Genomic DNA, 13,526 nt, shown 5'->3' with positions numbered 1-13,526 from the left:
GCCGCACAGAGACTGTCTGAGCCATACCTTTAGCTGAGGCTCTCAAGACATCATACAGCAAGTCTGCCAAATAAGCCAAGCCCGATTCCAAGGCCGGCCAATCAGCCCTCAAGGATCTGAGGGGGAAGCCCGCTGCACAATCGTCAGGCACGCCCTGGCCACATAGGAGCCGCAAACTGAGGCCTGCAAACTTAAAGTCGCCCTCCGACGCCATAAGCCACGTGGAGACCGAAAGGGGAACCTCCTGCCCGCTATAAAAAGGTAAAATTACCTGCTTCTTGCTCCGAGCTGTAACGAACTGGTGTCTCAGTGAGCAGCTGCAATAAACGTTGAAATAAACGCCCTTAAAGACGTCAAAAATTTTTTTTTTTTTTACGGAGCCAGCGGGAGGGGGGGGGGGGGGGGGAGAAAATGAGGGACCTGGCACCACCAGGTTTGCACTTGCTCAAGAAGAGGCCTCAACCCCAGGTACGCAACAAAACCTAAAAATTAGGCTTGGAGACCTAGCCAGAGCTGCTGCTGTGTGTGACCACCACCTGCTGAGATAGAGAACATACTGAGGAGTTTCCGGCAGCACATGACCACATACAGGGAGGCAAAAGGATTGCTCTCTATCTCCACCTGCTGGTAGATGGACACAACCAACCAGTCTATGGATTGATCAGCATGATGATATGGAAACATGTCGTTACCGTCCAGGTCGCAGGGCCTCTTTTCAGAGACCTCAGCCCTTCCGAGGTGACAGGTGGGCCTTCCTTTCTGGTAACAGAAACCAGCCCTCAGCCAGGTCCACCCAATGATGGGGCCCTGGTCCATCTCCAGCCGGTTAGTGGGGGCAGGCTGTCCCTATTCCTGGTGGAGTGGACCAGGCTAACATCCGATGGATGGGTCTTGGAGGTTATCAGAGACGGCTACAAGTTGGAATTGGCTCGTCTGATAGTAGATTCATTTCTGGAATTTCCTTGCAAATCTCCCGCCAAGGTGCGAGCAGTTCGTCACGCCCTCCTCAACTTACAATGACTGGGAGCTGTCCAACCTGTACCCCCAGCAGAAAGAGGGTGCGGTCGATACTCCATTTATTTTGTGGTGCCAAAAAAGGGCGGTTCTAGGTGACGCATCCTAGATCTCAAGTGCGTCAACAGGTCCTTATGGGTTCGGCATTTCTGCATGGAAACCCTCTGCTCGGTGATCACAGCGGTACAGCCAGGGGAGTTTTTGACGTCTCTTGATCTCAAAGAGGTCTATTCACACATTCCAATTTGGCCTCTCCACAGGCGTTTTCTTCGCTTTGCAGTGCTTGGTCATCATTTTCAATTCAAAGCGATGCCCTTCAGCCTAGCCACAGCACCTTGGACTTTTTCCAAGGTCCTTGTCGTAGTGGTGGCCTATCTCAGGAAGGAAGGAAGGGATTCAAGTCCATCCTTATGTAGACGACTGGCTCGTGCAGGCGTCTTCTTTCGAGAGTCGATGGGCAACCGACAGAGTGGTCGGGTTGCTTCAATCGCTTGGTTGGGTGATCAACTTCCCCAAGTACAGCCTTACACCCTCCCAGACGCAGGAATACTTGGGAGTGTGCTTCGATACCCGAGCAGGGATAGTTTCTCTTTCTTCAGCTCACTGCCTCCAACAGAAGGCCCAGGGCATTTGGACCTCGACGGAGGCATCTTGGTCCATCAACCACTTGGAGTTGCGGGCGATTCGTCTGGCCCTTCGGGAGTTTGTCTCTTCTCCGTGGTTGCCCAGTTCGAGTTCTCTCGGACAATGTGACGGCGGTCCCCTACATGAACCATCAGGGGGCACCAGGAGTGCACCACTAGCACACGAGGCAGCCCTGATCTGCCGTTGGGCAGAGACTCATCTCTCTCTCGACGGCGGCTCATATAGTGGGGTCACAGAATGTGCAAGTGGACTTTCTCAGTCGCCACCAGTTGGAGCCAGGGGAGTGGACTCTCTCCACTCTGGCCTTCGATCAGATAGCTTTCCGTTGGGGGATGCCGGTGATGGACTTAATGGCCACCCCATTCAATGCGAAGGTTCCCCGTTTCTTCAGCAGGGGAAGAGAGCTGGGCTCGGAAGGCATCGATGCTCTTCTACAACCTTGGCCCAGGGGCCTGCTCTACGCCTTTCCCCCGTGGCCTATGGTGGGCAGGTTACTGACTCACCAGTCATCCCGGTTGAGTGATCCTGGTGGCCCTGGATTGGCACAGACGTCCCTGGTATGGGGATATGGTCAGGCTCCTGTTCAAGCGTCCTCTCTGGCTCCAGGCGCAGGACGGTCTCTTGCTGCAGGGACCAGTCATGATGCAGGATCTCTCCCCCTTTGGTCTTACAGCCTGGCCCTTGAAAGGGCGAAGTTGAGAAGGAAAGGGTATCCGGACGCAGTTATCGCTATGATGCTTCAGGCTCAGAAAAGATCCACCTCAATAGCTTAAGCTAGGGTGTGGCTTACCTTTGATTCGTGGTGTGCGAGTTCGGGATTGTTAGTGGCTTCGGTTATCCTCGCGTTTCTTCAGGAGTGTGTACAGAAATCACTCTCATTGAGTTCTCTTAAGGTGCAGGTGGCAGCTCTGGCATGCTTTAGAGGCCGGCTTCAGGGTGCATCGATTGCTTCCCACCCAGATGTGGTTAGTTTTTTTGAGGGGCATAAATCGGTTGCGTCTTCCGCACATGCCAGTTCTGCCATCCTGGAACCTTAATCTAGTTCTCAAGGCGCTTCAGTGTCCTTTCGAACCCTTATGGGGGATTACGGTTAAGGATCTTACCTTGAAGGCGATTTTCCTAGTAGCCATTACTTCGGTTCGGAGAATTTCAGAGTTGCAGGCTCTTTCTTACAGAGACCCCTTCCAGTGTTTCTCGGAGGCGGGGGTATCGATTAGGGCAGTTACTTTGTTTTTGCCCAAGGTGGTTTCTCGTTTCCATTTGGGGCAGTCTCTGCATTTGCCGACTTTTCACTGGGAAGATTACCCCGAGCAATTCTGGGCTCTTCGCTGCCTCGATGTGAGACGGGCTCTTCTCAGGTATTTGGAGGTGACTAATGAATTTAGTCTTTCTGACCATCTCTTCGTCCTTTTTGGAGGCAGTAAGAAGGGTCATATGGCTTCCAAGGCCACCATAGCCCATTGGGTGCGGGAGGCCATCATGTCAGCCTACGTGGCATTGGGCAAGCAAGCCCCTGCGCAAATTTGTGCTCATTCTACGTGAGCGCAGGCTTCCTCCTATGCAGAGTCCCATTTGGTTTCTCTGGAAAATATCTGCAGAGCCGCTACATGGGCTTCGGTCCATATGTTCACTTGTCGTTATTGGGTGGATGTGGCAGCTCGGCAGGATGCGGTGTTTGGCTTGTTGGTGATTTCTGCTGGGTTGGGGGTGTCCCACCCTACTTGAGGACTGCTTGGGTACATCCCACATGTCTCTGGATTGATCTGTGGGACGCTATGGAAGGAAAATTTAATACTTACCTGATAATTTTCTTTCCATTAGTCCCAACAGATCAATCCAGAGCCCCCTCCCCTGGATTTACTGTCTGTGGTTTTGTTTCGGTTAGTTAGTTTTTTCGGGTTTCGTTGTTCTGAATGTTCCTTCGTTTGATTAAATAATAAAAACAAATAAATTTGGAAGTGGTGGAAGTATGTTGGGCATTTGGTCTGACAATGTCAGGAGAGTTTTCTATTGTTTCCATTCCACTGCTTTGGTATCATTCATACTGAGGTTTACTTGGCTGCACAGGTCCACATATAGCAAACCTCAGAGGTTCTCTCTATCTCCACCTGCTGGTAGAGGGACACAACCCACAAGTCTCTGTATTGATCTGTTGGGACTAATGGAAAGAAAATTATCAGGTAAGAATTAATTTTTCCTTCTAGGACATCTACGGTCCAAAAGCCTGTTACAGAGGAACGGGCTTGTGACCAAACTTCTTTCTCCTCAGAGCAAATCCGTCGATACCTAAGTAGCTGAGAAAAGGGGAGACTATCCTTGAGAGCATTTGGATGGAAGCTTGTATACTTAAAAAAGGTGTTAACATTAGTGTGTTTACAAAATACCATGGTCTCAAAATTATTACCCTTCTTCTGCACTTTTACATCCAGATAGGCTATTTCAGTTTCACTGCATTGGACAGTAACTTGATTCTTGAGTGGCACACATTCAAATAATCCACAAACTGATTAAGTGTTTTTCTATCACCTTGCCAAAGCAGGAACACATCATAGAAGAAACAGACCCATATTTTAATGTTCTTATGGAACATACAGGGATATACATATATCATCATAAAAAGGTCTGCCACAGAGGGCACCATCATTGCCCCCATGGCGACACCAGAGATTTGTTGGAATATTTTATTCCATATTGAAAAAAATGTTTTTTCATTGCTAGGGACACCAGACTTAGAAGGAATGAAGTGTGGACATCCTTACCTGGTCATTGCTCTAAAAACTTTCCAAGTACCGTCAGTGCTTCATCTTGTGGAATAACAGTATAAAGCGAAACAACATCAAGGGTCACCAATACACAGCCCTCTAACGAACCATTCCATTTCCTTAGACGATTCATAAACTGGGTAGAATCCTTAATATAGGACTTTCCTTCAGATACTAAAGGACGCAAAAAGTGTCCACAAAAATCAATAGCGGCTCTAATTGAAGAGAAGGAGAGCAGTCCTCTCAGCATCAACGCTTCAATGAAGTTGATGCCGAGAAGCTCTTGGCATCATGTCTACAGAGAAAGTGATGGAGATGCTTCTTAGGTTTTTTACGCTGTCGATCCCTTGATGCACGAGGGACCGATAAGGACATGGAGTCCTTATATGGACATGGTACCGATTCCAATCTCAAACCGTCTTGATGCATGGTGGAGCACACCTGATGTTGATGCTGACACTGATGTTGGTTCCGTATTTGGTGCTGACTTTCCTGCCATGCTCGATCCTGATGCAGAACCAAAAATTTTATTGTGTTGTATTCTGTGGGCTTTTAGTGACTTTGCTTACGTACACAGACAGAGGCTACACTGTATGTCCCACAGTTCTGGACCAAAGCACTGAATACACCAGTTATTGGGGTCAGTGTCTGAAACAGTCCTATTGCACTGAGCACACTTTTTAAAGCCACTCAGCACCCTCTTTGACATGGCGGAGAAAACAGTGTATGCGAAGTGAAATGGCTCAATGCCTGGGAAGGTTGAGTAATTTTCTATCCAAAAATGGTCGATGCTTCCGAGCCACAAAAAAAGCCTTAGAGGGCCTGCAGGCTGAAAAATAAAAAATTAGAAAAAAATGAATTTAAAGAAAATTAGATAGTGGGAAGAAAAAAAAAAAGAAAAACAGAGAAAAATTGTCCCAAAAAGGAAAGGCACCAAAAATAAGCGCTGAGGAGAGATTAGAAGTCCAAACTCTCTACGCCACGGAAAACTAAAGACTGCTGGTTCTTCGCTCGAGTGACAGGCGGGAAAGCTACCCACGCATGCGCCATGGGGGCACTGCCTCAAAGATTTAAAGTGATAGTACACTTGAGAGTGTCCGCACCCACATGTGAGCATATAATACCTGCTTGTTCTTGGAGAATATATCTTTCATATACTGAAACAAACTACTGTATTCAAAGAACAAATAAGTCACAATGACATCCAACAGCAATTTACACTTACAAGCTTATTTTCGAAAGAGAAAGGCGCCCATCTTTCGACACAAATCGGGAGATGGGCGTCCTTCTCCCAGGGTTCCCTAAGTCGGCATAATCGAAAGCTAATTTTGGGCGTCCTCAACTACTTTCTGTCGGGGACGACCCAAAGTTCCCGGGGGCGTGTCGGAAGCATAGCGAAGGCGGGACTGGGGCGTGCTTAACAAATGGGCATCCTCGGTTGATAATGGAAAAAAGAAGGGAGTCCCTGACGAGCACTTGGCTGACTTTACTTGGTCCATTTTTTCTTGCGACCAAGCCTCAAAAAGGTGCCTGAAGTGACCAGATGACCACTGGAGGGAATCGGGGATGACCAGTGGTCACTAAATCCCTCCCACCCTAAAAAAACAAACAAAAAAAAACTTTAAAACAATTTTTTTGCCAGCCTCTGTCATACCCAGCTCCCTGACAGCAGTATGCAGGTCCCTGGAGCAGTTTAATGGGTACTGCAGTGCATTTCAGCAGGTGGACCCAGGCCCACCCCCCTCCCCCTGTTGCACTTGTGATGGTAAATGTGAGCCCTTCAAATCCCACCAAAAACCCACTGTACCCACATCTATGTGCCCCCCCTTCACCCCTTAGGGCTATGGTAGTGGTGTACAGTTGTGGGGAGTGGGTTTTCGGGGGCTCAGCACCTAAGGTAAGGGAGCTATGCACCTGGGAGCAATTTCTGAAGTCCACTGCAGTGCCTCCAAGGGTGCCCAGTTGGTGTCCTGGTATGTCAGGGGGACCAGTGCACTACAAATGCTGGCTCCTCCCACGATCAAATGGCTTGGATTTGGTCGTTTCTGAGATGGGCGTCCTCGGTTTCCATTATCGCTGAAAACTGGGGACGACCATCTCTAAGGACGACCTAAATGTTAAGATTTGGGCGTCCCCGACCGTATTATCAAAACAAAAGATGGACGCCCATCTTGTTTCGATAATACGGATTTCCCTGCCCCTTCCCGAGGACGTAATGTGAGGATGCTCTCAGGAAAACCTGGGCGCCCCATTCGATTATGCCCCTCCACGTCTTTCACCATTTGTGGATTAAGACATAATCTCATTACGATGATGATGTTCATTGGCAAAAGTATGAAATACCCCAAATGTTTACTCATTGATATTTGTGCCTAAATTATGGTTTGCAAGTTATTTTATAGGCTGATATATACATCAAATGTCCTGTATGAAGAAAAATATACTACATTAAAGATGAAACATAACAACTAGGAGGACAAAAACAATTCAAAGGCAAAAAAAAGTTAAGAAATTGGGCAAATGTGAAGCTTTATTTCACATTCAAAAACTTCTAAACTCTTCAAAAATTTAAGAAATAATAACACATACAAAAATCAGGCAAATTATTTATGAGAAATACAGTCTCTAGAAACAGAAATTCATCTGTTAGTATAAAAATCTTTATAGTATATGTAATATAGAATGAATCACTGTAATAATTTATTTACATATTTTCAATACATTTATCTATGCCTTTCTCTTCCGCAAGCTTCCATTTGTTTCTGATGTGGAGCTCTGCATTAGCAGCTGTTTCTTTACAGGAGCTGAAACCCATTCTTCTGAGCTAAATAAACAAACAAAAATCACCAGTTAATACTAACATGTACGAATATTATGAAGTCCATGCAAGCTTCTAAACTCAATGTCATAAAATTTTACTCTGCATTATCATTGATAATTAGTTGCAGACAGTAGGAAGTAGCCAAAATCTATGAGGACTGTCTATTTTAATTGGTTAAATACTTTTTTTAAACAAACCTCTATTTTGTTTGCATGACAATTAGCATAAGAAACAAACTCTTATTCCAGCCCTTGATATGCTGAGGAAATACTTTAGTGAAATACTGGGAATACCGACTGGGGGCTGACCATCCATAGTCAGAGCCCAATATATCACGGGAACTTCTAGATCTTTGACTGTGCAACCTCAAACTGATTTAAATAGAAGTAATAATGGAAAGGACAACCCTTTTAGTGACTTTTGCCTTTGAGCCAGATAGAAATAATATTTTTCGACCTTATTTCCGCCATATAAATGCAGTTTTCTTGGGGTCAAAAATTCAAAATTTTCCAGATTTGGCGAGGGAAACACAAAAAAGGAGGACAGAAGTCTTGGCTATAAAACCTAGAGTTCTTAATTTAGGTGGTTCTTTTGTGCTGAAATTCCCCTGTAGGTGTTTAGTGACTTTAAATGTAATTAATTATGTCTTTTTTGACCCGAAGAAACTGTTAGAATTTGTTAATTCCAAAGAAGGTACAAGGGATACCTTGGTCGCATCTAGTAATTGATTATGCTGTATATCGGCTGAGAGTGTTAAGCTCTCTACTGCTCTATTGATGATTTATATTCTGTTGTTTTTTTTTTATTTCCTGGAACTTGGATCTAAATAATGTGGACAAAGCTTTAGATTTTTCTTTTCTGACTATTTTCCTGTTATTTTATGTATGGATATTGCCTGAACATTTATGTTAATATGTAAATGTAAAATAAAAAAAATATATAAAAAACAAAGTATTACAGTTACTATTCGTCCATTTGAATATGCAGGAATGGAAATCACAAAAAAACTTTTTTGTGAACCTTTAATTTCCACGTAACTCATGAAAATTGGCCTTTAGTAACATATCTGCATTAGTTTGATATTTCATATAATTTGAATAGAATAAAAAACAGTCCAATGCTTTACATGGCTTCTGTACTCTACTTGCAAGATATGCATGATTAGAAAAAAAGACCATTAAACACCAGTATATTTCACTTGCTAGTAAAGCTTAGACTGCTTAATTTCCAACAGCCAGATGTTCCAAACTCCGGAACTGTACAGAACAGCACTGGAAAAGTACTTCCCAATGCTCAATGCTAATGGTATGCAAATTGTATGGGCGCTTTTAGGGCTGAAGAATGGGAATGTGCCTGGCACATGCACACAAGAGATGTGTAGTAATCGCAGCACTTATGCGCATGTCTAGTCAAATTGAGGAGTCCAGGCTATTAAGGTCTATACCAAGTTTGAAAGTTTTGTTTTTTTGTGGTCCACCAGCAAAAATTGAAATTTGTACAATATGAAGGAAATAGAGTACAAAAATGATTTCAGATTTTTTTCTTTAACTTTTGTTAAATTTATTTATTAGGATTTATCTACTACCTTCTTGAAGGAATTCACTCAAGGTGGTGTACAGTAAGAATAGATCAAACATGAGCAATAGACAATTACAGCAGTAAAAATAATCAAAAACAATACAAAGTATGGCATGGTATACTATTTCCAATGTCAACACAATACGTAATAAAACATTAAAGGGGATAGCGAAGGGTAAAGCAAAGATGTAACATATAGAAGGGTAAGAAAGTAGGAAGAGTTAGAAAGTAGGGTGATTGATTTAAATAAAGTTGCACATGAGGTCAGAGAAATGCTTAATTGTTATCTCAACAAGAGTAGGAGTGGATAAACATGTCCTGCTGCAGTATATGCAGCCTGATTACTCCTTGTGTGTGTGAGACTAACGTGTTAGTTACTTCTTCCATTAAAGGCCTGGTTGAAGAGCCAAGCTTTCACCTGCTTCCTGAAGTAGAAATAGTCTTGTACTAAGTGCAGCCTTTCAGGCAGTGCATACCAGAGTGTGGGGGCTACTCCGGAGAAGGCTCGCTTGCGGGTATCACATCATGTAATGTCTTTTAGAGAGGGTGTGGTTAGTGAAAGTCTTTGGGAGGATCTTAGTGTCCTTGGTGGTGTGTGGAGGATCATCCTATTTTTCAGGTACTCAGGGCCATTTCCTTTCAGGGCCTTGAAGATCAGACATAGAGTTTTAAATTTAGCCATGTATTGTACAGGTGGCCAATGAAGTTTTTGCAAAAATGGTGTGATATGGTCATGTCACTTGCAACCTTCTATGAGTCTTGCTGCTGCATTCTGAATCAACTGGAGCTGGTGCAGGCCCTTTGTAGTCAGACCATTGTATAGTGCATTGCAGTAATCCAGTCTTGATGTTATCATTGCCTGTACAACTGGGATAAGATTTACCTTCTCAATATAAGGAGAGAGGCAGCGTAGCTGTCGCAAATAGTAGAAGCAGCCCTTGAAGGTTGCTTGGATTTGGAGAATCAGCATAAGTGTTGAATCTAACTATATTGCAAGGTTTCTGACTTGTGATTTCAGGGGGAGTTCATACTTCCCAAAAGGGATTTTGATGTCAGGTATGCATCTACTTGTGTTAGGGACCCAGAGAAGCTCGGTTTTACTTGGGTTCAGGCAAAGTTTGTTGTGTTTAGCCCATTTCTTGAATTGATGTTAGACAGGTAATCAGTTTATTCAAGGCTGTAGGTAAGTCATGTTTAATAGGTATGAGTATCTGCACATCATCCACATAGATGTAGAACTGAGTGTCCATTGACCAAATCAGCTCAGCTAGTGGTTTGAGGTAGATATTGGACAGAATAGGTGACAGTATCGGTCCTTGTGGTACCCTGCAGGTCAGTGTTCATGGTGGTGATGAGTTCTTGGCAAACATTATGGATTGTTGCCTGTCTGATAGGTAGGATCTGAACCAAGCAAGAACTGTTCCATTGATACCTGTTTCTGTCAGTCGTGCTAGTATGATATCATAATCCACAGTGTCAAAAGCCACAGAGAAATCAAGCAGTACTAATATCGAGGTGAATCCCTTGTCTCTGTTTCTGTGAAGATCATCTAGTAGGGATACAAGAACCGTTTCTGTACCATAACCAGGACTGAATCCAGACTGACATGGATCTAGCCAGTTTCTCTTTTCTAACCAGTGCTTAAGTTGAACACAGACTGTTTGTTCTATGAGTTTCCTTAGAAACGGGATGTTGGATACTGGCCTGTAATTTTCAAGTTTGTCCTGGTCAAGGTTGTTTTTCTTCAGCAGAGGGCAGACCACTGCCCTTTTTAATACCGCTGGTAGCTGAGAGGTGTTCACAATTTTTGTGGCGACTTCTATGAGGCCCATACTTGCCTGCTGCACTATCTTTGATGGGCAGGGATCGAGGGAGCAGGTAGTTGGTTGAAGGTATTTTAGGATTTTGTCAAGGCTCTCCTCTGTCATTGGGTAAAGAGTGTCCCATCTGTCTCTGTCATGAGGGGGCGAGATTGGGCACCCCTGGTTGACTGGTTGGGGACTAGGTGGGATTGCCAGTGAATCCTGGCGGAGACTTTTAATTTTGTTGGCAAAGTTTGCAGCAAAATCATTGCAATTCAGTTTAGACTGGGCAGGCTGGTTCTGTTGTGGGGCTGCAGTAGGCTGTTTACTATTCTGAACAGCTGCTTGGTTGAATTGGCAGCCTGTGCAATGCATTGCAAGAAATACTGTTTTTTTTGGTTGCTGTTAATGCTTGGCGGTACTTTGCCATGTGCTTCCTACAGTTTAGTCTGTCTTCATCCAGGTGAGATTTGCGCCATCTCCTTTCCAGTTTTCGTCCTTCGCGTTTAAGGATCCGAAGTTCTGGAGAAAACCTAGGTGAGCGTTTGTGAGTGGGGCATGACCTTTTTTAGTGGTGCTGTTTTCTCTAAGGTCTTGGCTAAATGTGTATTCCAGATGTCAACTTGTTCTGACACTGTTGTTGTCTTTTCATCCACATGTGGATAGTCCAAGGCCTCTAGGAAATTTTCAACGGTCAGCTTTTTTTTTGTTTCTGATCTCCTTCCAAACTCTGGGAGGTGCCATTTGTTTTAGGTGGTCACTTAGGGAGAATTTAATTAGAAAATGGTCTGACCATTATAGGAGTGTTATTTCAATACTGTTATCCCAGAATTCTGGGATATCCACTCATTTATAGAATACCAAGTCTAGTATAAGACCCTTTTCGTGGGTTGGAGAATTGATCATCTGTGTAAATCCTAGTGCTGTCATCGTATCCAAGAAGGCAGCTGTGGTGGTATCTGGGGTTTTGATGTGTAGATTGAAGTCTCCCATGATCACCAGCCTAGGGTAATTCAGGGTCAATTGAGTAATCAGGCGTAGGAGTTCTTGCACAGATAATGTGTTGTTACGAGATGCTCTGTAAACCATGAGCAGCCAGATTGGTTTCTCCTCTTCAAGTTGTAGTCAAAGAGTTTCAGATTCATGTAGCCGGAGGATGGATATTCTGCGGTTTGATTGTATCCCGAATCAAGACTGGTACCCCTCCACCCCATTTTCCTGGTCTTGGTTGATGTTGGATGTTGAAACCTGTTGGGCATAGTTCAGCCAGTGGTAAACCCCCACTTTCATCTAGCCAGGTTTCAATTTATTATTATTAGCATTTGTATAGTGCTACCAGAAGCACGCAGCGCTGAACACCTGATACAAAGAGACAGTCCCTGCTCAAAAGAGCTTACAATCTAAATAATACAGACAGACAAGACAGTTACGGGCGAGGGAAGTAATGGGTGAGAAGGGAGGAAGGGACAAGGGGAGGGCAATTGTGGCTAGGAACTAAAAGCAGCAGTGAAAAGGTGGGTTTTCAGCCTAGATTTGAAAACAGATAGAGATGGAGCTAGACGTATAGGTGCAGGAAGTCTATTCCAGGCATAAGGTGCCGCGAGAGAAAAGGAGCGAAGCCTGGAGTTAGCAGTGGAGGAGAAGGAGGACGACAAGAGAGACTTGTCCAGTGAGCGGAGTTCACGGGGAGGAATGTAGGGAGAGATGAGAGCGGAGAGGTAATGGGGGCTGCAGAGTGGATGCATTTAAAGGTCAGTACGAGAAGTTTAAACTGAATGCGGAAGCGGACAAGGAGCCAGTGAAGTGACTTGAGGAGCAGGCTAGTGTGGGTATAACGATTCTGGCGGAAAACAAGTCGTGCCGCAGAATTTTGGACAGATTGGAGAGGAGAGAGATGGCTGAGCGGAAGACCAGTGAGAAGTAAATTGCAATAGTCCAAGCGAGAAGCGACAAGGGTGTGGATAAGGGTTCTGGCAGCGTATTCAGAAAGGAAGGGGCGAATTTTGCTAATATTGTAGATAAAGAAGCGACAGGTTTTGGCGGTCTGTTGAATATGGGCAGAAAAGGAGAGAGAGGAATCAAAGATGACTCCAAGGTTACGAGCCGAGGAGACAGGGAGCATGTGAGAGCCATTAACAGAGATAGAGAAAGGGGGAAGAGGGGAGGTGGGTTTAGGGGGAAAAATGATAAGTTCCGTTTTGGTTATGTTGAGCTTTAGATGGCGTTGAGACATCCAAGCAGCAATGTCAGACAAGCATGCTGAGATTTTGCCCTGGATCGAGATTGAGATTTCAGGGTTGGAGATGTAGATCTGAGAGTCATCAGAGTAAAGATGGTACTGGAAGCCATGGGATGAAATCAGGGTACCAAGGGATGTCAAGATGCTGTTCATTTATGGCATTGTGGATCACCGAGGATTTCTTTGCAGTTGATCTGGCATTCACTAGTCCTATAGTTCCCAAGGGTGGTCTGGGGGTACTTTTGGTGTGGCAATGAGGTGATCTTTTAAGTGCTGTTATGTAAGTGTTTGACCTCTTGCACTTTTGCCTTCTCTTTGGTTTATGGAGGTTATGATTTCCTCTCCCACACACCACTGGGATATTTGATTGATGTTTGATCCCAATGCATATTTTTTTGTGTCAGAAATTAGTTAGGCAAAATTTCATTGTCCACTATCTTACTAGTTGGCAAATGCAGGGTTAAGGCTTTAAATATGCTGAAAGAAGCAGACCTTTTTAAAGTTGTAAATTCAGATCAGGCCTGTGAGATCAAAGGCTTCTAGCAACAGAGGAAAGCAAATGGCTCCACACTTAGCACTTCTATGTGAATTGCTTTGTAAAGGGGATTGAATGATATTTGCCTTTAGTTTTAAGGGACCTAACAGATTCAGAGTTTTAGAAATAA

At 44.4% G+C, this 13,526-nt stretch overlaps 1 protein-coding gene across 1 annotated transcript in view; it reads right to left on the bottom strand.

The window, feature by feature from the left end:
• Window positions 1-6,981: 6,981 nt before the first annotated feature.
• SMCHD1 (structural maintenance of chromosomes flexible hinge domain containing 1) overlaps window positions 6,982-13,526 on the bottom strand; it is a 735,404-nt gene continuing 728,859 nt past the window's right edge. The window contains exon 48 of the mRNA XM_030213010.1: window positions 6,982-7,245. Coding sequence (XP_030068870.1) covers window positions 7,149-7,245 — 97 coding nt within the window. The 3' untranslated portion in view covers window positions 6,982-7,148. The remainder of the gene's footprint in view (window positions 7,246-13,526) is intronic.

Source organism: Microcaecilia unicolor, chromosome 1 (assembly GCF_901765095.1).
Source record: "Microcaecilia unicolor chromosome 1, aMicUni1.1, whole genome shotgun sequence".
Classification (NCBI taxonomy): Eukaryota; Metazoa; Chordata; class Amphibia; order Gymnophiona; family Siphonopidae; genus Microcaecilia; species Microcaecilia unicolor.
This window is presented reverse-complemented; position numbering and strand designations above follow the sequence as displayed.